This window comes from Polyodon spathula, chromosome 10 (assembly GCF_017654505.1).
Source record: "Polyodon spathula isolate WHYD16114869_AA chromosome 10, ASM1765450v1, whole genome shotgun sequence".
NCBI classification, from domain to species: Eukaryota; Metazoa; Chordata; class Actinopteri; order Acipenseriformes; family Polyodontidae; genus Polyodon; species Polyodon spathula.
The window spans coordinates 42,893,377-42,917,712 of NC_054543.1; the positions used below are offsets into that span (position 1 = coordinate 42,893,377).

At 38.0% G+C, this 24,336-nt stretch overlaps 1 protein-coding gene across 3 annotated transcripts; it reads right to left on the reverse strand.

Moving 5' to 3' along the window:
• Positions 1 to 1,322: 1,322 nt before the first annotated feature.
• On the reverse strand, positions 1,323 to 22,675 carry LOC121322349 (extended synaptotagmin-3-like). 3 transcript variants are annotated; one of them, XM_041262190.1, is made up of 24 exons: positions 22,454 to 22,675; positions 21,966 to 22,356; positions 14,430 to 14,471; positions 14,196 to 14,330; positions 14,003 to 14,079; positions 12,668 to 12,737; positions 12,154 to 12,243; positions 11,548 to 11,603; positions 10,121 to 10,241; positions 9,567 to 9,743; positions 9,239 to 9,321; positions 9,051 to 9,099; positions 8,638 to 8,727; positions 8,266 to 8,328; positions 8,103 to 8,171; positions 6,960 to 7,031; positions 6,567 to 6,653; positions 5,761 to 5,910; positions 4,736 to 5,151; positions 4,135 to 4,233; positions 3,613 to 3,744; positions 2,705 to 2,810; positions 2,224 to 2,273; positions 1,323 to 2,002 (listed from the first exon to the last, which is right to left on the reverse strand). In XM_041262190.1, the coding sequence occupies exons 2-24, from the start codon at positions 22,293 to 22,295 to the stop codon at positions 1,966 to 1,968; spliced, it is 2,601 nt and encodes an 866-aa protein (XP_041118124.1). In that variant the 5' UTR covers positions 22,296 to 22,356; positions 22,454 to 22,675; the 3' UTR covers positions 1,323 to 1,965. The 3 variants fall into 3 exon arrangements, with proteins under 3 accessions (XP_041118124.1, XP_041118123.1, XP_041118125.1); XM_041262189.1 differs by having other exon boundaries at positions 21,966 to 22,675; XM_041262191.1 differs by lacking the exons at positions 1,323 to 2,002; positions 2,224 to 2,273; positions 2,705 to 2,810; positions 3,613 to 3,744; positions 4,135 to 4,233 and adding an exon at positions 4,417 to 4,542 and having other exon boundaries at positions 21,966 to 22,675.
• Positions 22,676 to 24,336: the final 1,661 nt, after the last annotated feature.

A 24,336-nucleotide genomic window follows, 5' to 3' on the forward strand; every position in this document is an offset into this window, starting at 1 on the left:
TAGAATACTGTTTTTTTTGGGGGGGGGGGGGGGAGTTGTCTTTGCCTATCCAGATGACTCCACTCCACCCATGCGTTGGTAAATATGGTGGGCAAACTGTGCTGTTCAATAAATGAAGGCACAGTCCAGCAAGTACAGCAGCTGCTGGGCACCCGTGACACTGAGAGGTAACTATCACTCCTTAATAAACAAAAGAAAAAAAAAGTCAGCATGCAACTGTGTCAGATTGTTTTTATAGTATCAGTAGGTTGGAAGAACATGAGTTTTTTCCAGCATTTCAAGCCCTTATCCAGGAGTTGCTTCAGATTCTAGGTAACCAATACAATTCAGTAAATTATACATTCCATGGTGCTTTACTAGAGTCAATACCTAATATTAAGCTTTGTTGAAATAAAATGGTTTCGATTGTAACAACTGAAGCTTGAATTCCGTTGTGGTTTTGTCAATCACCACCCCAATAAGCATGTAATATCAAATGTTCCCATGCTTGTTTCCATATTTCATCAGTGGTACTGTGCGCAGGGTCAATCGCTCTGTATCATTGCACACATGTTGCTATGGCAGTAGATTATGTCCTTAAATACATAGATGTATTATTTCAAAGTTGTAATACAGAAATCTTGATTTTATTCTACAGATGTCAACCACCTGGATGATGTTCTGCCACCTGTCCGTTCACTTAAGTGATCACCTGAATAAGATGAAAGTTTTTTTTTTTTTTTTTTTTTTGTTTTATACATTTTTAACCTTATTTTTGTTATGGTGCTAAACTATATGTATTGTGTTTTTTAGAACTTTGACATTGTTCTGGTTTTATTTTTGTGGAATTTTAAATTTGTTTTATTATTTGTTTGAATTACTTAAATTACTCAATGAAATGGATATTGCATTTGCTTCTGTGTTTGAATTCGATCAGACTGCTGTGCATTTTCTAAACAGACCCTTAGCGAGGTGGCTCAGTGGCTTGGCAATGGGATTCAAAGTCTCAGAGAACAGTAAAAAATGATACACAAGAAGTTTAGAAGTATTTAAGATATTTAATATAAATGTCATTGATTTTTTATTTTATTATTATTATTTTTTTTTTTTTAAGTAATATATTACAACACTTTGCATCCTTTCACCGCTTATATACAAGTAGGAAATGGCTAAATAATACTGTATACACCATAGATACAAGAGACACATCAAAAACAAAGTGGTGTTCATAAATTAGCTTGGCAAAAAAAAAAAAAAAAAAAGACAAAAACAGCTTTTAACATGTTACATATGTGGGTACAAATGGTCTATTATTCTTTCACTAAAGTTAAACAGGTATTTTCTTGCAATTGTTTTAAGGTAAAACGGTCTGTATAAGTACATTTGACACAAGCAGGCTGTGCTGACATCTATTCTTCTCTGACATGAATAAAAAAAAAATAATACAAACGTTTTATATAAATGCTGAGACATTGCAAGTATCTGGTAAATCCATGTTAGATGTGTTAATATTGGGGCTTCAAAACAACTGTTTTTACAATAATGTTTTATGGTAATCTTGACTAGCAATTAAATTTTAGCATGGGCTGTACTATTCATTACATTTGTTGGATTGTTTTATTTTTAATGGAGGTGGGAAATTAAAATGTACCAAATTAGGGCTTGAGGGTATTTTATCAATCCTTAATTAAATGATTTAGATTCACACAGTACATTTGATGAAATGCAAAAATAGACACCAACAGTGATAACCATTAGCTCCAATGATCCATGTAAGCATTTTAATATGTCTTTTCTGAAAACTTATCCCGATTTGATTTTTTGTGAGGATGTACTGTAGTCAAAATGGCAACTGTATGGATTTGCAAAGTGGTACAAATATCAAAAATTTAGCCAAGTAAAAAAAGAAAAAAAAAATATAAGAAAATTAAAGCTGTCCAAATCAATGAAGGCCTTGCAGAGATACTTGGGCACAAGGAGTTCTTCTCAGCTTTTTTGCAGTCCATCCAAAGACAGTTCATACCTGCAAAAGAAGAAATGTAAAATGTTTTGGAGCATTCACTGTTTGCAGAGCCTACAGTAGCATCTTCTGTATACAGGGTATATGAGGGGTTTTGTGAGGTAAGCCTGCCTTTTGTTTGTTATTTCCATTGCTGGGAAATCAATGATTTTGGCCATTTCTGACAATGCAGATTTATGCACTGGAGAAAAATACAATTATTTTAACAAAACAAGATTACTCACCACTGTGTAAATCCCTGGATCAAATCCTGTTGGGAAAGGTCAAGCAAGACCTGAAAGCAAAAAAAAAAAATTCGGATGTTGCACCAGTCTTAGCAGTTTAAAGAACAAATGTCCCACCGAGTCACTCTGCATTGGTGGCATAAGGATTGTATTTGTGTGATTGTCTTGCTTATTGAAATCTTTTGAAGGGGCAGTATTTTATTCAGGGACACAAAGACATTTAGTAAACATGGGATCTGTGGGGCTAAGAGGATTATATATATTTCAGGCAAACCAAGATTTTTAGTAAACAAGGGGTGCGAGTAGAGTTAATGGGTAATACATGTCTCACACACCAGCAAATAATCATCGTTTCAGGAGACTGGGCAGAGGTTTTTTTTTTTTTTTTTTTTTTTTTTTTTTTTTTTTAAAGTGGGATTTTACAACCACTTGGCTTATTAACTGTATTATTATTATTACTATTATTATTAGCCAATCTTACCTTCCCAAGTTCTTTTCTTTCATGTGATGTGAATGACTTGTTGTGCTTTACTGCAATATCTAGCTTTCTCCTTTGGGCTTCTTCAAGAGGTACAGAGTATTCAAACCTTAAAGATGAAGAGAGGTATTTATGAGATGAGATTGTATGTATCTGTCCTGTCCAAAAAAATAATAGTATGGCTTTCTCTCATGAATCACTCTTGAAAGAAGTAAGACAGCTGAGGTGGGGTTAGAATTCCCTGTATGGGAAGGAGTTCAGGGTTTTCTTCAAGACAAGGTGGTTATGTTGGATGTAATAAACTGCACGTGTACCCCGATGTCAGCTTTATTACTTTTCATTAAGCTGAAGGAGCCCTCTGCACAGGGAGCCGCATGTTTGTTTTTGTGTTTCCTTCTCACTCTCCTCCACTGAATGCTTTCTTTGCGAGATGGTTTCATGTTACAGCTGTTCCCTGTTCTTGGCTGCTATTGATTCTTTGGTCCTGTCTTATAATCAGGAGTGGTTTACTCTAGATTCACGTTCAGGAGATATAGATTATTTTCTGATAAAAGGCTGTATAATGCTGATATGGCCACGTAACACAGAACGCAAGGGTGTCCATTTCACAGAGCCACAACACCACCATCCTAAAGATGACAATGTCTACAGATCTCTTCAAATAATAAAAATACATAAATTCACTATCAATAAAGATACATATTTTGGCAATATAGTTTCCCAAATGTGTCCATAGGCTGGGAAAATTAACATTTCAGCATGATTATATTATTGCTTGATACACAATACAGTGCTTGTAAACATGGTATATGCCTTAAGCAATGGAGAAAATAAGCAAGCTTTTGATCAACAATTAACTTAGTCAGAAAACACAGAAAGACAGGCAATATATTTTTTTTTTTATTCCTTACTTCTCATCAAACAGAGGGTTGACACTTTTCTTTTTCACAGTTGTTTTTTTCCTTGAGGACCAACTCCTTTCTGGAAACAAATAGATCCGGACATATGGATCAGATCCACCCGGGGAGGCGGCTATTAAATTCCTGCATATGAATATGAAAAATAAACAAACAAAACTATGAGTGTGTGTGTGTGTTTGAAAGGAATTATATTTATGGAATGTATTTCTGTGGTGGTTGTAACATTGTGTCGTGAAATTGGTAAACTGCTTAGTTGTCTGATTTGTAGCAAAGGATTATTTCATATCTTATTTAGCACTCCAGTATGGAGTTAGGTTTTGTTGTTTGTTTTACTTTGTGTTTGGATAACACTCTGATGGGGCCTTGACTCCAGTAAAATATCTTAGTCCAGCGCTGTTTTACACGGGAGTGGAACAGTCCACTAAATCCAACACGCTTTACAGCAGGTCCGAAGATGTTTGCTGTTCTGGCAAAAAATGTAGCGGGATAAAATAAAAATAAAAATTACATTACCTGCAAGAATTAACAAGCACAGTCAGACTCTTCCTTTGGGGTATGTAACGCACAGTCATCTGTATCTCCCCCAGACCACCAGCCTGGTAGTTTGTTCCACTGGGAAAACATGAAAATTCACATTTCACTTCTGCCAAGCAATGGAAGGATTACATTATAGGTTCTTACAGTTCACATCTTTACTGTACATTACAAGAGGTTTCACCAATCATGCATCGTTAACAGTCCACATGTGAAGCCAGGTCAAGAACTTGCTGTTCACTTACAGTGCACACATTTCCCAGAAGTGGGTGCATTACCTGGGGGAGGGGGGAAATGCTGGGTTTGTCAGTTTGTTGTCTTCAAAGAGTGGAAGGTTTAAGCCCCAGATCTCTAACGAAAGGGACATGTCTCATCAAGCCTGCATTCCTTTTAAAAGGATTGAAATCCAATCACTACAGCACCATTCATTCAACCTTAATCCACAACATACAATCTGAGGCGGTATTTGAATGCAAGGATTTCATTTTCAGTCACTGAACTTGGTCTTCAAGGTGAACAGCTCTTAGCAAATTCTATAAACCAATAGGAAGGAAAAGACAACAACAAATTCACAACTTACTTTGGAAACGGAATCTGGTCTTCTGTGAGGTCAAAACGGGAAGAGCAAATGGACATGTCAATACTCTGGGTATCGAATCTTGTGCGTGGCCGTGACACAGAGGGCGTCCTCATGATTGCCATTGTTATAGGCTTCGATTCCCCATTGGAAGAGGGTCTGCGATTGTAGTGGCTGCTGCTCTCAGCCAGGTTATCCCCAGAAAGGGCACTGTTTGGTCTGTTAGCTGGGTGGGTTTGCTGTATTTGCTGTGTTTGGTGTGCTGGGGGAGTAGGGAATACTGGGTAAGCTGGGTGTGCAGTTGGTGAAGGAGACTCATTTCTACCGCTTTTCTTCTTTTTGATTGACAATGGGCCTTTCTTTAAGGCGTTAAGGCCAGTGTAGACAGTGTCAGGGTCTGGCTCCTTCACAGCGAGGACCTACAGAGAACAATCCAACATTATAATTGTTATATTGGTCAGAGGAAGTATGAAATACTAATATCAGAACAACAGGATAATGTCAAAATATATCACTTACCCCCAAGACAATACACTGTAAAACGAAGGAACCCTGAATGCTTTACTCGTAGGTTTGATTTACATGAATTGTACAGTATATTCAATGATGCAAATTTTAAATGTCCATGCAAATGAGCAAACCCAGACCGAAGGAAAGAGTCTTCATTAACAACCAGCAACAGAGGAAATAATGCACAAGTGGGTGTTCTGAGAACTGTGGTAAAGAATGCCTATATTATGGGCAAAATGATGTACAAGAAACCTATTCATAGAGTGGCGGACAGCTTCTTGTTCTAACAATACACACTTCTTTGAGTGTAGCAATTAACTGGAAAGTGGAAACCAATAACCAGAACCAGGTCTTGATGACAGAAGTCTACTTAGAGTAAATAAAAACATGTGTTTTCATTGACCAAATGTGGCAGCCACCACATGCTCATCACCCAATAGAACTGACAGTGGGACACCAGGGAGTGCCAATTGTTCACTGGTATGGAAGGAGCTGAGAGCTACGATCAGACTGCCTACCCTCAGCATGGCTTTCATCTTGATCATGCTGCTGGGTCCAGCTTGCTCCAGCTGGAAGCGCTGGTCCATGGTCATTTCTGTAGCAGTCAGCAAGCGCTTGAGGGGGAGTGACAAAACACCCAGGGCACATTTCTTGTCATCGTCTTTAATCTGGTAAACAAATAACACAGAAACTTATGAAAGAAAACATTAGTTATAAAAAAAAAAAAAAAAAAAAAAATTGTACTTGTATGTTATAAAATGGAGAAAACAGGGTTGGCTTTAATCGAATACACCTGCACCCTGTCCAAAAACAAACAACTGCAGCCGCTTCCGTCATTTTTTTGTGCCATAGTTATTGACTTCTTGGCTCAAGATCAGGTTCGCTTTGTACTTGTAAGCTGAAGTTTACATTACACCACAACTATACAGTTACACAGCCTGTAACTATGCAAGACGGCACAGGCACAGCAGTTAAGATACTGTACAAAAACACATGTAGGTGGAGTATTTAACGTATTAAAGTTTTTGGAAAGTGTGTGTGTGTGTATATATATATATACACACATATATATACATATATACATATATATATATATATATATATATATATATATATATATATATATATATATATATATATATATATATATATATATATATATATATATATATATATATATATATATATATATATATATATATACACACACACACACACACAGAATATATACACACAGTGTAGCAAGTGGTATATCATTTTTTGTCAATTGCATATTCCAGATAACCCTCTAAAATCAACAAATATGAAATGAATAGCCCAATACCTTGACTGCAAGACACTGAGAGTGAACATTTTTGATGAAGAAAGTAAAGGACTCCTCCCACACTGGATCTTTGGTTGAACGGGAGACCTGTAGTAAGAAAATTGGTTGGATATTACCATTATTGCAGGATCACATGTAGGTCATTGCATGCATGGCTGAAATGTTGTGATACAGTAACGAAAAGGCAAATCCATAAAAGGATTAACATCATTTAAATATACATCAGGGGGGTTTGGTAGGAACAAATACTTTAGCACAAAGATGTTGTGTACTGTAACTTCAGGAAACATGGAATGCGTTTACATTAGTCAAGATAATCATGTCTTGTCCAATACTGGTCCAGTTTTTAAATCTTGAAAGATTTAAGGAGTCTATGTTGAAACTGTTCAGTACCTTGCTTTTCTGCAATTCTTTGTCTATGGAAAACTCCACATGTGATGATGGCTCTCCGTTGGTCTTCTTTGACTAGGATGAAGACACAAACAGAGATAGGGTGTGGGATTATGGGACATGCTGGCCCCAAAAGAAGACAGTTTGTTGGTTTATGCAGAGACTGCCAGTGCAAACAACCCTAAAACCATGGAGCCCATTTAGTGAGTTTCTAGCAAAGAGAATCCCTTTGGCTTATTACAATTGGTGTGGAAAAAGGCATTGCTGGTCCAATCACAGGCTCACCATTATATTGAAAACATCCTTGTCTGCATTCAGAAAACAGGCAATATAACAAGTTCCTTAAAACATAGCTGGGCAAGGAGAGACACACACATTACAAAAACTATTTAAAGCACATCCTCCCCATGAAGGTGGTGAATATTTTAATAACGAAAATCACTTTCATTTTACTACAATATACAGTGCAATATAAAAAAAGCAATGCAATTAGGTACATAAAACATTGTTTGATGAAACAATTCAAATTTACAGGTTTTGTTTCTTACAACAAAAAATCTAATACAATAGCTTTAATCCTAAACTTCAGGACATCCAAGGAAAGCAATCAGTTAAGGACTAAGACAAAATAGATTTTTCAACTGAAGACAATTCAAAACCACAACAAACTGGTTGATACAATTTTAGGGTCTTCTTACATCTAGAAGGCCCTAAAATAGGCAAGCAACAGGGGGCGCTGAGATTCAACCCCACGGGTCTCTTCAGAAGCTGGGACTGTACTGGGCAAGAAACTGACGCTGAAGCCGAAGCTTGTAAGGACTTCATTACCACACAGTCTCTTTCTGTTTGGGCCAACACCTCTCTTTGCTCTAGGGTGTATTTACAAAGCAGTCAGACAGGTACCACAAGAAAAGCAGGGCTCCAATTACAAGCAGAGTACATACCCAGCACACGCAGTTCAAGCTCACACCCGTCTGTTCTGGAAGCAATAGAGGATGAGCCAAGCGAGCCAATGAATCACTAAGTCAGCCCTGCTATTAACAAGCTGGGAACACCCTCTCGTTTGGTCTAGTACACGCCAGATATCCTAATCCGTTTTATAAATGACCACTATTTCAATACATGTCAACTAATGGAGTTCCTTGCCTTAAGGTACTTGGGATTTTTATTTTTCTTCATTCCATGTTCATTGTTGCTGTATTCAAAGTGATTTCTCTGTGAACAGATAAACAGAGAAGTAAACATTAACAATATACTGTCAAAAACAAGATGATACTTAAAAAAAAACTGCACAATGAATATTACTTACAGGTAGGTTGTAGGCGCTGTCCAAATACACAACCAGTATCGCACATGAAAGACCTTGGTTATTCTACAAGAGAAAAAACAACAAAAAAAAAAAAAACACATGTTCTTAATTCACAAATGTTAGTTAAACCACCAACAGTTTTTGACAGCTAAGATTTACAGACCTGCTGATGTTGACATTTCTAAGAGTTTTAGTTCAAGGTAATAGAGGGTCCTAATTCTCCCCAATTAAAGGCTATTTTATTGGCATGAATAATGATTGATACAATAAACTACTGTAAGAATATTAAACCAACTTTAAATAAAAGACCAAGTTAGAGAAGTTAAGGAAGTTTACAGCAGTATGATGTACAGTCCTGTAAGTGGCTCCTACCTCCACCAATCTCTCCGGGTCCACCAGTAAAGAAAGCCACTCCAGCTTCAAGTGCACCTTCCCTCTCTCTATGTCACTCAGTGGGAACCACTGTGCAAATATGTGAATATAGAAATAAATTATAAAAAAGGGACAACTAAGAAGATACAACACTTTTACTAATCTGTTGATGCTCTAACTTGTCTTGATGTCACTATGAAGGATATCACCATGGAGATCTAACAATGGAGGTGGAGATGGCATGGCCATGCTCCGAGGAAGCCCCCTGGTAGCATTCTAACAGTTGCCCTGAGGTGGACACCAGCCGGTATGAAAAAATGGCTGTTGACCAGTTGAGGTGTGATCGTTTGTTCCACATGCGACACAGAGGACCAAGTAAAGTATGCAAGTAAATAAACAAAAACAAATCTTACCTCATCCATGACTCTGTCTTTCATCACCTCACCAAGTTCTATGACAAGACTGGAAAGAAAAGAAAATATTTAAACCAACGTGAAGAAATCTGAAAACAGGTGATTTGAGTTACAGATATGCCACATGGGTTAGTTAAATACACTGACAGATGCAGTAGAACGACTACAGCGGTAACAGAGCAGCTCACCTGCCAAGAAAATCATCTTTATCGGGGTCTTCATCAAACATCTCCAGTTCTAGATCTTGCCCCGGAGCCTCATGCACCACAAACTGAAATAGAAGAACCACCACATCTTGGCAAAAAACAGAGAGCAGCCATGTCGATGTCAATTTCCTGTAATGCAAGACACCTCAGTGCCACAAGCTAAATTAATAGATAAGTTTGGCATAATGGGACAATGCTAACATTCAAATCTCAGGTTATTATCAACATTATTGGTTTTATGATTTAATTTTCCCCATTCCAAATAACTAGTGCCCATTGCCTTTAAAGCTCTGTGTATGTTGGTACCCACCTCATAAACTTCATGCCATTTGGGGTTCAGGTTTTCCTTGATGGTTTTGCTCCGATTGCTCTGTGTGCCGACCCTAAGATTTGCATATGGATCAGACTTGCCTTTTACCATTCCCATCATGTAGGTATCTTTTGGTACCAGGTCTTCGGCCTCGATCAGATGAACTCTTACCACACCCTGAAAACACAAACATTCGGTCCTTAGAAATGGATCTCCACTCGAGGAAGCCCATGAACAACATTGCTCACAGTCGACACCTGTTGGGAGGGAGTTTGAATTGCATCAGTTTTTTTTTTTTTTTTTTTTTTTAAACTTCTAAGGCAGCATTTGCATAGTGTGAGAAAACTACTACATAATTACAGTTAATAGTAGGAGATACGTTTAATGGTTTAATACCTCATTGAAGTTATAAATGGTCGCCAACTTGAGAGAAAACAATGAAAAGCAGTCCAAACAGCAGCATTGCACAGCTGCATCTCCATATAACTGAATCTAATACCACAGTAAACTTGCCCACATTCAAAGTGAGGATCACAGGAGAGGCGCGCACTCACACTTGGAAGAGGGAACCTCATCTGGGCCAGCTGCACCTGGTCAATGAGTGGGATGCAGTAGCGGTTGGGTAAAACCATGTAGGAGGAGATGATATCCAGAATTGCACCGTCCGACATGTCACTGAACAAAGGGGTACATATCCACATGCTTATTACTGGGGTACACTTTCTATACCGTGTAATAAAACAATGTGCAATCAGGGTTGGGGTCAATTTCTTTTTTTAATTCCTATTCCTTTTTAAATTCAATTCCACATACTTCATTGGAATGGATTAAAAAGGGAATGGGAAATTGATTTTAGAAAGGAAATTGACGGCAACCTTGCCTGCAATGTTAAATCGTTTCAAGTTCTATTGAATAAACACACCCACAAAAATAACACAACTACATTAAGCTGTTACTAGCTACAGCATCGTGATCCCCCATTATTTTGATAATTCACAAATTTGACTACAGTTAGGCCCGACAGCAGCAAACTGCATATGTGCTATACTGTGTATCAGCAGCAGTACAGTTAAAACATTGGACAATTCACCATCTTCAACGTTTCACTTTTTTTTTTTTTTTTTTTTTGTTTATGTGCATGACACTTCGAGGAAATATTTAGGAAGCGGAAGCAACGGTATAGTATGTAAAAGTACCTTGAACTGTATTTTTTGTGTGTATGGTACCATCTTACCAGGTTGACAAGAATCCCACAGTAACCAACTGCTCCTATAGTAATTGTAATGAAATGTTTAGAAACTTAAGCTGTAATAAATGTGGGGTGGGGGTGGAGTCCATCAGTAACATTAGTGTTACTCACTAGATGCGACTGAAAAATGACAAACTGTTTTACAGTAGGTATAGTGACTTTTTATTGTGCTGATTAACAACTGACATCACGAAGATGCTGTAAAATGATCTGTCGTTCTTGGGCAGGTGTTGTGACTCTTGGTCTCCCAGTTCATGGCCTGTCACTGACAGAGTGTGTCTGGTTATACCGTCTCGCCAGGTTTGAAATCGCTGGCTGTGAGCACCAAAGACAGTGAGCCACAGTACGCTGCCCTAATCTAGCCTCCAACATGCAGACTGCACGAAGGTGCTGCTCTCAACACACAGTTTTTTTCTGTGGTTTTCTTTATCGCTTTTGTTCAAGATTGCAAGTCAACAGTTGAAATCACTCCATATCCAGTGTCCAATCAACTAGCTCACTAATTAGGTGATTGAGTGCATATGCTTCAGTCATAGTCACTCAAGTGTGTCATGATCAAGGATGAACGATCGAGTGATTAAAAAGAAACCAAAAACATTTCGGCAATGTCCATCATTCACATACATTATTTTTTTCGATAGTAAATGTGTTAAAAAGATTCGTGCCATCAAAGATTTTAGCGACAATTCTCTTAACGAATTTCAGTATGTATGTACATACATGTGTAATCACTTTAATCCTGGCACATCCAGCAAGTTTGTTAGTCCAGTCCAGTCGATTTCCAAAAGCTAGGTCAATAAAAGTTTTCGAAAGAATCTTAGGAATATGAATCTGTTCCCAATTAAATACTATTACAATATAATAATAATAATAATAATAATAATAATAATAATAATAATAATAGCGTATTTATCAAAGCTAAAACTATTTTAAACAAAAAGTGGAGAGGAAATGTTCAGACTTTTAAACCATTAGAAATTATTATTATTATTAATAATACATAGGGGAAACAGTTAAAGTAAAAAAGTTAAGCTGGGATAGCATTTCCACTACCACAGGTACAAATACAGAATTAGAGCCACTCATATCATGGCCGTCATCTACTGTATAGTATGTACATAATGTAAGTGTGACACAAACAAATAGACAATGTCTGCCTATCACACGAGTCAGATACTGTTGACATGTTCTTCGGTTTATGGGATATAATTCATCTGTAATTGTAACAGCTGCCAGACACATGCATAAATGTTTACCATCATTTAGTACACTTACAGGTTACATAGTAAGCAATTTTCGGGAGAATGAGATGAAATACAATAGTAAAAAACAACTTACTGGTCGTCTAATGAAGAAAAACGTCACTCCTCCCACCAAGGGGGACTGGCCAATAAGCGGTTCCAGAATGACTCGCAATGTGCCGTGAAGCTAAAACAAAACACAGCTCTTTCAAAACCTTTCACTCTTCAAAGCTCTCTTAACCATCCATCTCTCCTGGTCTTGCCTATTGGTTTAAGTATGCAAAGATAGGATCTACAACCTGAGCCAAGATCAGGGCCCTGCTCAAGCGTTTACAATGAGTTCATTAAAGAATGAATATCAAACTGCATTTTATTCCTCACAAGTGTGAAGAAATCCTGTCTCTGCTTTCCTTTTATTTGCACCCGTTGGCACTTTTGCTTTAGTTGGTCATATGCCAGACTTTACAACAAAAATGTTATTTTTTTTAATCTGTAGTTTTAAAAAACACTTGGGACATACTGTAATAAGAAACAAACAAAGGGACAAAAGGGTTTTAACTTTAAGCACGTCCACTGAATTAATGGCAGAAATCAACCCAAGTCATTCCTACCTGCATTCCTTTCACACCAGCTTTGCATATCTTTTTAATCTCCACATTGATTTCACAGTTTGCAGTATAACTGAAAGTAGAAACATTGCAATGGTTTCAGAGCAGCGCAGTAGTGCACGCATCATTATTTAGTTCAGAGGATTTGTTTTCCTACATCTCCCTTGAATACCTGCAATGTCAGCACCATCCACTTATACCGGTATATACAGCACAAAATAAAACCCAGTAAGGTCAGTATGCTTTATTGCATTCTAATCAGATGTTTTAGTTAAATGTTAATTATTGTTTTTAAAAAAAAAAAGTCTGAGTGAAAGCTGGTCTCATTGCATTAAATGTACACACAGGTCATAACTAGTTGATAACCTCAGGCAACACCTTACACATCTGCACAACCACGAGTACCAGTATTTGTTTATTTTCTGTGGATGGTACATCATGAGAAACTACTTACTTTGGTTATGTGTGCAATGTACAGATTGTCTTCTACAAGCCAAATTATATCAATCAGACCTGAATGAATGTCCTTACCAAGTTTCACTACAATTGGATCAGTGGTTACTATATATAAACGGGTGACATACAAAAATCCAGTTATGATGCAGCTACCCAATAATGGCTACAATGTACTCCCTGCTAGTTACAACCAAATCTATAAGTTGAGAAGAATGGCTTTACACTTTCAGTTTTGTTCCTTTACATTATGTAAAAGAATACAGTATGGACCCGTGTTCAATTAGCACAAAACAGGCCATAAGAGAATTATGACAGGGTGCATGTTTTGTATTTGTTTATTATTATCAATAATAAATGTATTTTATACATGATGGCAAAAAGCTGGTGTTATTATCGATTACTGTTTGACGGGACGAGCGAGGTTCAGTACGCCATTATTTGTTTTGTTGTTTTAAAATTACCTCGTGAGAATGCATCACTGTCAGCTACTAATTGTTTAACTGGCTCACAGTCACGCAGATTATGAAACTTGCAGACTATGGCTGAGGGGCAAGATAACAATTAATAGCTAGTTAACCCCTCGGCCATAATATAAAAGACCTGCAGTTTGGCTGCACAGGTGAAGTGTTCAGGGAGTGCAGAACGCGAGTAAGAGAGCAACTACCAGCACGATACTTGTTGCAGTTATTTGTTTGTTTTGGCCCACATGCCATTTGTATGAAAAGTGTTTGTTTAATAAAAGCTGAGTGCCACTGCGTCTCAGTTTCGACCAACACAATTGCCTGTTTGTGTTACGTTCATTTCCTGGCCTGAAGTCACCCCACCAGTCATCCTCGTCACAGAAAGGAAGAAATAAGTGTGTGTTTTGAAATGGGAGTGTACCTGATTTGCAGGTCCAGGATAACTTGTCTCTTATCAACTCCTTTGGAGCATGCCTTCACTCCATTGATCTTGAGGGGCTGCATGCCAAAACAGATACAATTCAGGTCAGACTGGGTATATAAATATTTGGAGATATAGAAACTAAAAATAAGTTAATGAACTGGTAATTAAGAGAGATCCCCGCTTCCTGTACCTTTTCTCCAAAGTGGATCTTGGTAAAGGTGAAGGTCTTGAGGTGAATGTTTGATGCTCGGACTGCCGGTTCAATGCTGTTACGGAATACCTTCTCCATAAAGATCCCAAAGTAAGGCCAGGCTTGATCCAGTATCTGTTAAGAAGTAGAAAAATTCAATCCTGTGGAAATTCAGCTGCCGGGTGTTTTTTTTATTTTTTATTTTCAAGAAAGTCGAGTTAATTCCTTCATTACCTGGTTCAACCAGTCTGCCTTCTCTACATCTGGGAAATTAACCTGCAAGCGTACAACACACATGTTAGGAGTGTACTATACAGTATATGCATTTAAAATGAATATAGAATAATCATCACGCACAACGAGACATCTTTAAAGAAGCCGTCTGGTGCTTGATTGCTTGCTGCAATTTGTTAACTAAGCGCCTTGTCAACGCTATATTAAATAAATAAATAAATAAATAAATAAATAACAATGTACGAAATCCGTTTTAAGTGAGGCATAATTTTACAATAAAGTTAATTACATTAAACTGACTGTTGATAATCCAGACAAATGTTAACATGGCACATTGAAAATGCGTGCTACTTTGCAAGGTTTGGAGAAGGCATTTCTCTAAAAGCTGCGAGTGACGTCAGAAAGACAGCAGCCAAACTCTGGGTAACACAACGCAGCATTGAAACGTGTATTCTGTGTTGTTGACAGCTTCTTTAAAACCATTATTAAAATACAGTATCAGTTCAAAAAATATCTTCTTCAGACAGTTTGCTAAGGCTGCAAGTACCATAACTTGACTTAGAAGCAGGTTTTCAGTTGGAAAATGTGTTAACCGTTGCAAAAAAGTAATAATTACAGTGTAAAATAAAAGTAACGGTATCAATACCGTAATGTACCTAAACCGCGGTAAGTGAAAAACTTGTATACCGACCAATCCCTATTAAGGAAAAAAGATCGCCAAAATGGTTACCGTATTCCTTTGAATTTAAGACGTACCTTTTAAAACAATGTGTTCCTTGCAACAATAGCCCTGTGTGAGGGTGCTTAATACAAGTTTGAGTCCTTTGCTGGGTAAGAGAATTGTGGTCGCTGGTCACGTTAGACAGGTGGTCGCATAACACAGTTCAATAACAGCACAAATATTATTGGGAGGAATTTAAAGTGGTCTTTAAATAAATGTGGTGGCATGAGCAGGTTTCACTGTACATCGGTTTTTACAGTATATATTTCCTACCAGAAATATGCCATGTGTTGAATCAGAGTATATAAATGTTAATACAGAGGCCATATGAAAATGCCCATTCTAATTTTACTATGTTTACATAATACAAAATCGGATGTAAAACTAAACTCGTGCCCAGTCATCATCTCTTCTACTCTAGTAAACACTGACATACTACAATGCTGTCAACAAACCTGCACACTAAATCTAAACTTAAAAAAAAAAAAAAAATAGAAATAAAAAGATTTAGTGCTAGAACAAACATGGATTCTTCATGCAGCTCAAATATGCTTTCAAGAGCCAGACGAATCAAATACAGCATTTTATTTTAAATCAGGAAAAAATCTGAAAGCGTAATCCTGTACCACACTAAAGGAGCTCTAAAATACAAAAGCAGTGCTGGTACAGAAGACTGCTTTTTTTTTTTATTATTATTATTTATGGTCAGTAAATATTGTGCATTGCATAAGTCTGTGGTAGTCAGGCTTTGACCAGGTTTTTGGTTTCAAAGAATTATTTTTTTGTATTCCACTAAGGTAATGCTAGTGAAAATGCATTTAAAAAGAACTGCCTTGTTTCAAAAATAATTCTTTGTTTGAATAAATGTCCCTTGAGCATGCGCACTTCGAATGTTGTTCTATCAAACTTACTTTAGCAGCTCACAGAACAGGTACTTTGTGATCCACCTTATTTAGACTATTTGAAATATGCAAACACTCCAAGTCATGAATTTCAAACTGTGCTGCAATTAATCTAATATTTAATTGTTTGTAATTGTACATTTCTAACAGGGAAGACATAGGTTAAATGATGCTGCAGCATGTAAAACAGTAGCTTTCTCCTTCACACTGGTGGATAGATGCGTCGTGCCCATTTGTTCCAAAAGATGCAGAAAGTTGACCAATAAACCATTTTTAAATCCTATTTAGTACGCAGTATTCATAAGCTGCGATATCTTTCCATTTACTTTAACTGCACTCCTTTTTTTTTTTTTAAAACTCTAAAATCATAAGTTAAAATTAATGCCTCTGATGTTTTCTGTTTTTTTGGTGACATTTCAACAGGGCATTTTACCTTCTGAAACCAAGCGTCTCTATTTTAGTTGACAAAGCTGAGCCTGCCATCCTTGAAGTACAAAATCAATAAGTTTTAGAAAACCATGAACTAAGTCAGGGATAGCTGGCTGGAATGCACCCTGCCTGACTGCTTAGCAAGCCAAAATGTTTTTAGCGCTGAAGGGCACAGACAATTCAACAAACAAAAACAAAAATTACTATTGATAACTAATTAGTCTGTGAACTACCATAATGCATCAGGAAACTAAACAACTTCATTTTAAAACCTTGTTTGGTTCCCTTATTGAAGAACAACGTGGGGAAATAACCGAGAATGAGAATGCATTAAAATAAGTTAAATGCCTATCAGGTACACCACCAAATCAGCTAAACCATTTGAAATGCCGCAATTAAAACTTATTTTAACACGGTAGTCACACGAGACTAAATGAATAGAGTACTTTCTAGAGTTAGAGTTTAGAGAATAGAGTTTCCTAAATGAATAGAGTACTTTCGCATTGCTAGGCGCTTAGGGTTTACAGAATACACACAGTATAAATATATATATATTATATATATAATTATAGAATATACATATATATGACCTATATATATATATATATATATATTATATATATTATATATATATATATATATACACACAGTCTGACACACACACACACACACAGCATACTGACTTGCCAGATTTGATTTCTCATATTATGCGCTCTGTGTTATGTTATTTACAGTACATGGATATAGTGAAATATACTGAAGAATAATTGCTTATGAAATGGATAATTGTCTACATTTAAAATACGCAACTCATTTTAAAGGAGATCAACAAGTTGCTTTGCAAGTGCTGCATTACCCCAAATGTTATCCATTTGCTGCCAGTGCAGACTAGCTGGGTGGAACACATGCTCTTCATTGTACCTAGACAAACTGGTTTCTGCAATGGTGCTTGCCAACACGGCATCACCATGGTGAAAGTCGTACCAGTCTTGGTGGTCATCATGTCACTTGTTTATTTCCAATCACAGAAACAATACTCCTTTTGTTTCTGTGTATTAAGAGCGTTCTTGTGTCATTTTTTTTGTTTCTATTTGTTAATGCGATTTCTTATTGATTCCAAGCAAGGGGTGGGAGCTTCAGAAATGAAGGCTGCTCTAGACAAAAAGGCTCAGTGTGTGCGGGGGGGGGATAACTATGAATAAGAAATCCCCCCCCCCCCCCCCCCCCCCCCCCCAAAAAAGCGGCCTGTAAAAGGAGACCCAGAGACAACAAAATAGTTTTCTTTAACCTCTTAATGCAAAACACACAGGCTGGTTTCCAAAGCCCTTTAAACCAATGAGGAAATTACCAGATTTTTCCAAAAGGAGAGAGAAAAAAACCTGTTAGATTACAAAACTACAAACAAACATGTCATGTTTCCAAGGCAGTTTTAGTAAGTTAGGGTGTTCATTTCTCCTTTTGTAACAGGAACTGGTTTTTAACTTTTGAAAACAATAATTAAGGCTAATTTGCACTTGAAGTAAAACGTTTTCAAATAAAAACACTTCTTGCCCTACAGAAAGCTGACTAAACCACCAATAAAGCATGTTTACATCCTATGTAGTACACATGTGCAGTATCTATAAGCTGTGGAACCTTTCCATATATTTTTTATTAGTGGGATAGTGGAGTTGGGTAAAACTTCAACCTATTTTGCTCCAATACAAGTTAAATTGACATTAATGCCTCTATAAACCATTTCATTACTATAACAATGAGCCTTGTAGAATCGGTTATCAGTTTTCACAAAACCATGTGTAAGAGGTGCTCAAAATTACCAGCCTTTCAGGATATACTGTATTTCTAGGACAAGGTTGTATACAGTATATCATGAAAGAAACCTGCAAGCTGATGCACATAATATCTTGCATGCCTTGTTGCAAAAGAGGAGAGAAAAACAAAAGCCTTTGACAGTAGTTTTTATTTTGCTGTGCAAGCGTGGATTTAATGGCTTAACCATAAAAGGAAATACTTATTTTTGTCCCAATTTTATGGAGGGGAGAAAAAAAATATCAACCTTGGGTAATGTTTACGCTGTCAGTTTGTTCCAACCATTCGAGCTTTTATATAAAAAAGGAGACTTTACACTAAAGCTCTTCTGATCTTTTGCCCAACGGATTTTGACACACCTACCTACATCTTGAGACTGCATCTACAATAACAGAAAGCGGTTAGCCTACATTCCCCTTTGGAGAGTCACTACTGCTAGGAGTTCAACAGTACTGTTCACTGCACAGAACAGATCCCTATTTGAACCTACGGCATGGAGCACCATCTCCACCAGAGAAGGGTAATACTGAAATCCTACAAGCATCATTATCAAACTTGCTTTGTCCTCCACTAAAATACTCTAACTGAAGCCACTTAGCAACCGAGAAACAAATGAGGACAGTAACCCTTCAATTTGATTTCTATACAGTAAGTTTATATGCACTAATAACCTGCCACCTCAAACATGGAAAGTGTCATCTTGTAGAAATCCTTGTAGACATTTTTATAACAAAGAATGCATAAGAAACCACCCTCAACATGACCACAGTAAAGGGTGGACTGGGGAGCGCTGTGTACAAAACACACCTGCACAGAATGCTGCAAAACACATCCAGAGAGATCAGGACATTATTGCAAAACAGAGCTGTAGTTGCACTTGTCGGGGGGGGGGGGGGGGGGGGGGGGGACCACGGGGGGGGGGGAGGAGTCATAAGCAAAAAAAAAAAAAAAATACGCATAGTCATATAATAGACGTATCCCCCCCCCCAGCTCAACACGGCCATCACGACAGTAAAAGTAGACACAATGAAGCGTTCTTCCCTTTGTATAAGTTAGTGATCAGCAGATGTGTCAGCCGCACAAAGAGCACAGCATGTGGTTTTCACAAACACTGCTGTGCAGAACAATTTTTTTTTTTATTCCTATGCATCGGGATGCGGGAAATTTGTTAGGAAAATCGGGACTGTCTCGACCATATCAGGACTGTTGGCATGTATGCTTGAGGGGTAACTCCACAGTCCACATATGGTAATGGATACTATCAGTTTTCAACAAACATAAGATACTATCCAGTGGACATTTCTACTAGAATGAGAATGCTGCTCTGGGCAGAGTTTTTCTCAGCTCATGCTTTCAATAATGATAACAGATAAGTATGTTCCTAATTGTTGGAAAAACTAATGAGGTTCCACTGGTAACAGAGGGCCTGGTTTCTTTCTCTGCTGGCCCTCCCTAGCAATAACACAATGCCACCACACCCACAGGCCTGCACTGGAATTTAACTTTTTGGCTCCATGCTGTGCTTCATATCTTCAAATCGAAACCATGGGAAATTAAAATCCTGTTCTAGCTACCCCACAAACACCAAGCACAGCCTCACAGCAGCAAAGAGTCAAGATTTTTATGCTTACGAGTTTATAAATAAATAACAAATTGTGTGTTTCTGTAAGGCTTACAACACAATTTCCAATTTTTTATTTATTTATTTATTTTTTAATTACATTAACACATTTCTTTCAAACTGGAGGACGGATGGGTGAATGGCTTAATCTGTTCAGTCAGATACTGTGTGGACAGCATCCACTCTAATCAATTGCACTCCTCACTATATCCCAAATAAAACTCTACAATCAGCACGGCCCCATTTATTATTAATCAGTGCTATGGGCCGACTCTTTGGGATTTGGAGAATATTTCTGTTTTCTGCAAGATCTGATTTAGAATGGGAACTGCATTTCACCGAACAAGCAAAATCTTGTTAACTCAGCTTCACAACCTTGAGACAATAAATGACTTCTCATCTTCAGGATCAGATGGCACTACAATAATAATATAATCAATCCTTCACACAGTATAGGGTTTCAGTGTATGGATGGAAATTAAAGCAGTTTCTTGCTCTACACTTGCCAAGATGCACAGAACCACCAAACAGCATCACCGAGTCAATTCCCAAAGAAAGACAGACCAGAAATGGTCAAATTGTCTTCATCACACACTACTTCTAAAGTTATGTACTGCTAAAACATTTTTATTTCATTTTACTTTTCATGCACAAATTAAAAAAAAAAAAAAAAAAAAAAAACTTTTTAAACGTTTACGCAGAGAGCATCTTGTTTACGAGGCATGCCCCAATAAAATCCTAAAATTAGGTTTTAAAATGTAATTGTGAGAGTTAGGCATAGAAATGCTATGAGGTTATCTATTTACAAATAAGTCAGGCTTCTACATTTGTCCTAATGCAACCTTTCACACAGAGATCATTAAGTGTAAAACACAGGGCTTTCTAAATAAGACTCCCTATTGCATTGCAGTTTGAGCTGTTCCAGTCTGTACCTTTATTATGTCCACTTTCTCTCTCTCTCTCTGGTTTGACTAAAGTCTTAGTAAAAATCAGGATTAACTTAAACCACTTTGTAACGGAAGTCTTGTTTCCTCCCTGAATCAGACGTGCCCCCCCCCCCCCATTATGGTTTACCGAGTAAACCAAGGCCTTCCGTTTCAAACAGGGTTGCTGAAAGGTGGGTAACCACTGGAAACAAGCTCCTCCATCTTAGGGTGGGTTTCCCCCAGTGTAGTGGATTTACATAAAAAAAACAATCCTGTTGTGTCTGCTTATAGGAGTATTTACATCCACAGGCTTCAACCTAACACCAGTACAGTCTACAGGTCAGTCACTATCATTTGGAATGCCACAGGATTACATCACCATGATCCAATAGGCAGTGCTTTGATGAAGCCAAACCCAGACAAGTATTTCCTGTCAGGCAAACGTTTATTACAATTGTTCTGTACAATTAAAAGTGAAGGTCCCTTAACAACTCCTATAGACCATGTAACAACCTGAATTCAATACTTAAAATGTATCATCTCACTTCAAAGATTTCAGCTTAAGAAAAATGTCCTCCTTTTACTACTTCCGATTGACAACACAAACAAGCTTTTTTCATTGGCTCAGGCCTTTCTAGCTCAAAAGACCAGGAAAACGTGAAATACAAAATGATCCTTCTCAATAATGAATTAATACGGCAGCACTTTACTCATAACTGCAGTGGCTGTGATAAATTCAGGCAGATGTAATTATGGGTTAGATTGCCATACTTGCTTGGAAATCACGCAGCACCTAACAGCTTTAGTTTAAACTTCTTTGCTTGTAAACAGGGTAGTTCAACCTATAGTAATAGTCAGGGATATTAACAAAAATCCTGCACTTTTATTACAAATGCTACACACATTAAACAGCATTCGCAGGGAGAAGCTGACATAAAACCAGCGTCACGTTTCAAGAGAATAAACCTGGGGAAATAAACGAATACTGGAAGATAGAAGACCACAGCAAGTGGTACAGAGTGCCACAAACAGGACAAGTACAAGGTGGCTATTAACAGTACTGTAATTTGATCCATCAAGATGATATTTAAGTAGCAGGAGATAAAAAAGTGTGTTCTGTATACTTACCCATGCAGGCATGTTGAGCGCCTTTAGTCCTTCTGTAATGACATGTCGTTCGTTGTCCAAAAAACCCATAGCTGCAGCAAAACGGGCCAATTTGCTTGCTCTGTTTCTTTTCCACCACATCCACAGCATCAAGGCAAACAGGACCCAGCTGATGCTCAAGCCCAGGTACCCTACCAGGTACACGGGGAACAGGTAGAGGAACACCTTCCCGAAATATATGAGCATTTCCACTACAGCCTGGTTAACCGCACTCGATCCATTGCCGGAATCCTCAGTATTCGCAGGCGTTTCAGAAATTCTTGGCACACTCTGTGAAAAAGAAGTGCTCATGTTTCGATCTTCTTTCCTAGACTCACTCGCAGCTCTAATTTTTGCTAGATGTTTACCCGACCTTAAAATAAATAGATACAAAAAAAAAGAAACTGTCAAAAATGGGTCCACCCTCTGAAAACTGTGTACAAGATAAATAAATAGAAAAACAAACCCACGTTTGTTTCAACCCAGATGAACAACCCGTTTAATCACTCGGGCACAGATCATCATACTTTTTGTATTTGTGTATGAATTGCTTTCTGTCATTACTGCGATTGAAATGAATATTCTCTGCTCTTTACTGCATTTTAACTTCCCGATTTCACTGTTTTTTCGCTCGTAGTTCATTCCCTTGCCTCCCAACTCCAGGTGATTAAGTTTACACAAATTGCTGTCCTCCCTTCCACACCCTTTGATCAGTGCGCAAATGCGCTTTAGTGGTTTGGATTGGTTGGAGCGCCAGACCGAGCCTTACCTACACAGCTGGAAGTTATCAGGATGCAATGAATTTGACGCTCGCACACTATCACACCATGCACGCCTACTGACTCAACATTTGTCTCTGCGGAATGCAAAATACTGTTTATGGCAGAACGTTTTTGCCACGAGTTTAAATAATATGATTGCAGCGTGTTTATGGTCGCAGTGTCATTGCTTATGTCAGATTTATAGCCTGTACGCCTGCAAGCATTTCTGGATATAATTGTGCAGCCTCTAGTGGTGTGATTGCAAGCTGTATCCCGTGATAGTGATAATAATAATAATAATAATAATAATAATAATAATTTGGAATTGTCATTAATACCTTATACAGTTTATCAAATCACCAAGCTCTCGTAATACTGTCATTTGCATTGACTGTTCTTTATAAGCAACCATAAAAATACACTGCAGCAAACCTCAGTTCCAGCCTCACACAGCGGGGCAATCCACAGAGGCGCGAACCAGGGACCTCTCCTACTAAAGCATAGCGCCGATACCGCTGTACAAGGAGCCTTGACTCACAAAATGAACCAGTCTGACTGCTTTGTATTACAATTACTGAAATACTATTGTGTAATTCTAGGTCTCTTAAGGTGCTTTGACTACGAGTTCAGGAACTGCTTTTCCATTCTAGATTCCTGCAATAGACATATATAATGTAAGTCTTTATATTAATAAACGGTAGCACCATCTAGTGCACTACATTGTATTGCCTGTGGTTGTGTGTGTCTGTGTGTGTGTGTGTGGTTGGCAACTAGAACTGAAGAGCAGCTCCTAAACTCAGGTTTTGAGAAATTGCAATTAGATTCACTTACGCTACGCACCCACACTGCAGTTGGCTTGCCAACCGTATTTACAAACGACACTCGCTGCGGTTGTTTGTTGTACACACACACCTTTCATTACTGAAGTGAGTGCACTCCCTGTTTAAACAAACCACTGAACTCGGCCCATCATTACAGGCCGGTCGTGAGGTTCATTTCAGTTCAAACACGACCACCAAAATATTACGTATGGGATATGCCTGTCTATTGGTAGGTCTTCACTGAGCTCTCCATACCAGAGCTGCCCATAGGCCCTTTCCTGGTTGACAACCCCGCCTACTGAGGAGTTAAAACCGGCATTCCACAGAAATCCTTTCTCTTTTTGCTTCTCAAGACGGTAAGGTAAGACTTTTGTGTTGAACTGAGCATTTTGTGTAAAGAGCTTCTGAGTCGATTGCAGTTCCCCTGCATTCGTGCTGAAAGCCGGCTTGCCGCTTTCCTGGAATCAGTGGCTCCAAAACTGAAGCCTCGATTTTTTCCTCCATTTTTCAGCAGCCTGCTTGCTTGCTTTGCAGGCTGCCTTTCCTTACTGTTTGTCATGTGTGACAGACTGCCTGTGCAGTACTGATTTATAGGACTGCCTGTGTATGTCTTTTCAGTCTACACTCTTGGGAGAACACAGTTCCTCTAGGCTAGGCCTCCCTGCATCCCTGATGTCGAGTGATTCCACCAGCAGCAGTCTGGGTAGCTGGACTGGGCCTTGTTTGTTTTGATTGTCACTGCACGTCCTCCTGTCTGACCATTGTGTCTCC

Excerpts from the sequence above, each read along its gene's own strand:
- LOC121322349 (XM_041262190.1), bottom strand. The coding sequence starts at position 22,295 with ATGAGCACTTCTTTTTCACAGAGTGTGCCAAGAATTTCTGAAACGCCT. Across the intron at positions 10,242-11,547 it reads CTGGATGTGCCAGGATTAAA|TGACATGTCGGACGGTGCAA; the intron begins GTGATTACACAT and ends CCCTTTGTTCAG. Across the intron at positions 8,329-8,637 it reads ACCCGGAGAGATTGGTGGAG|AATAACCAAGGTCTTTCATG; the intron begins GTAGGAGCCACT and ends TTTCTCTTGTAG.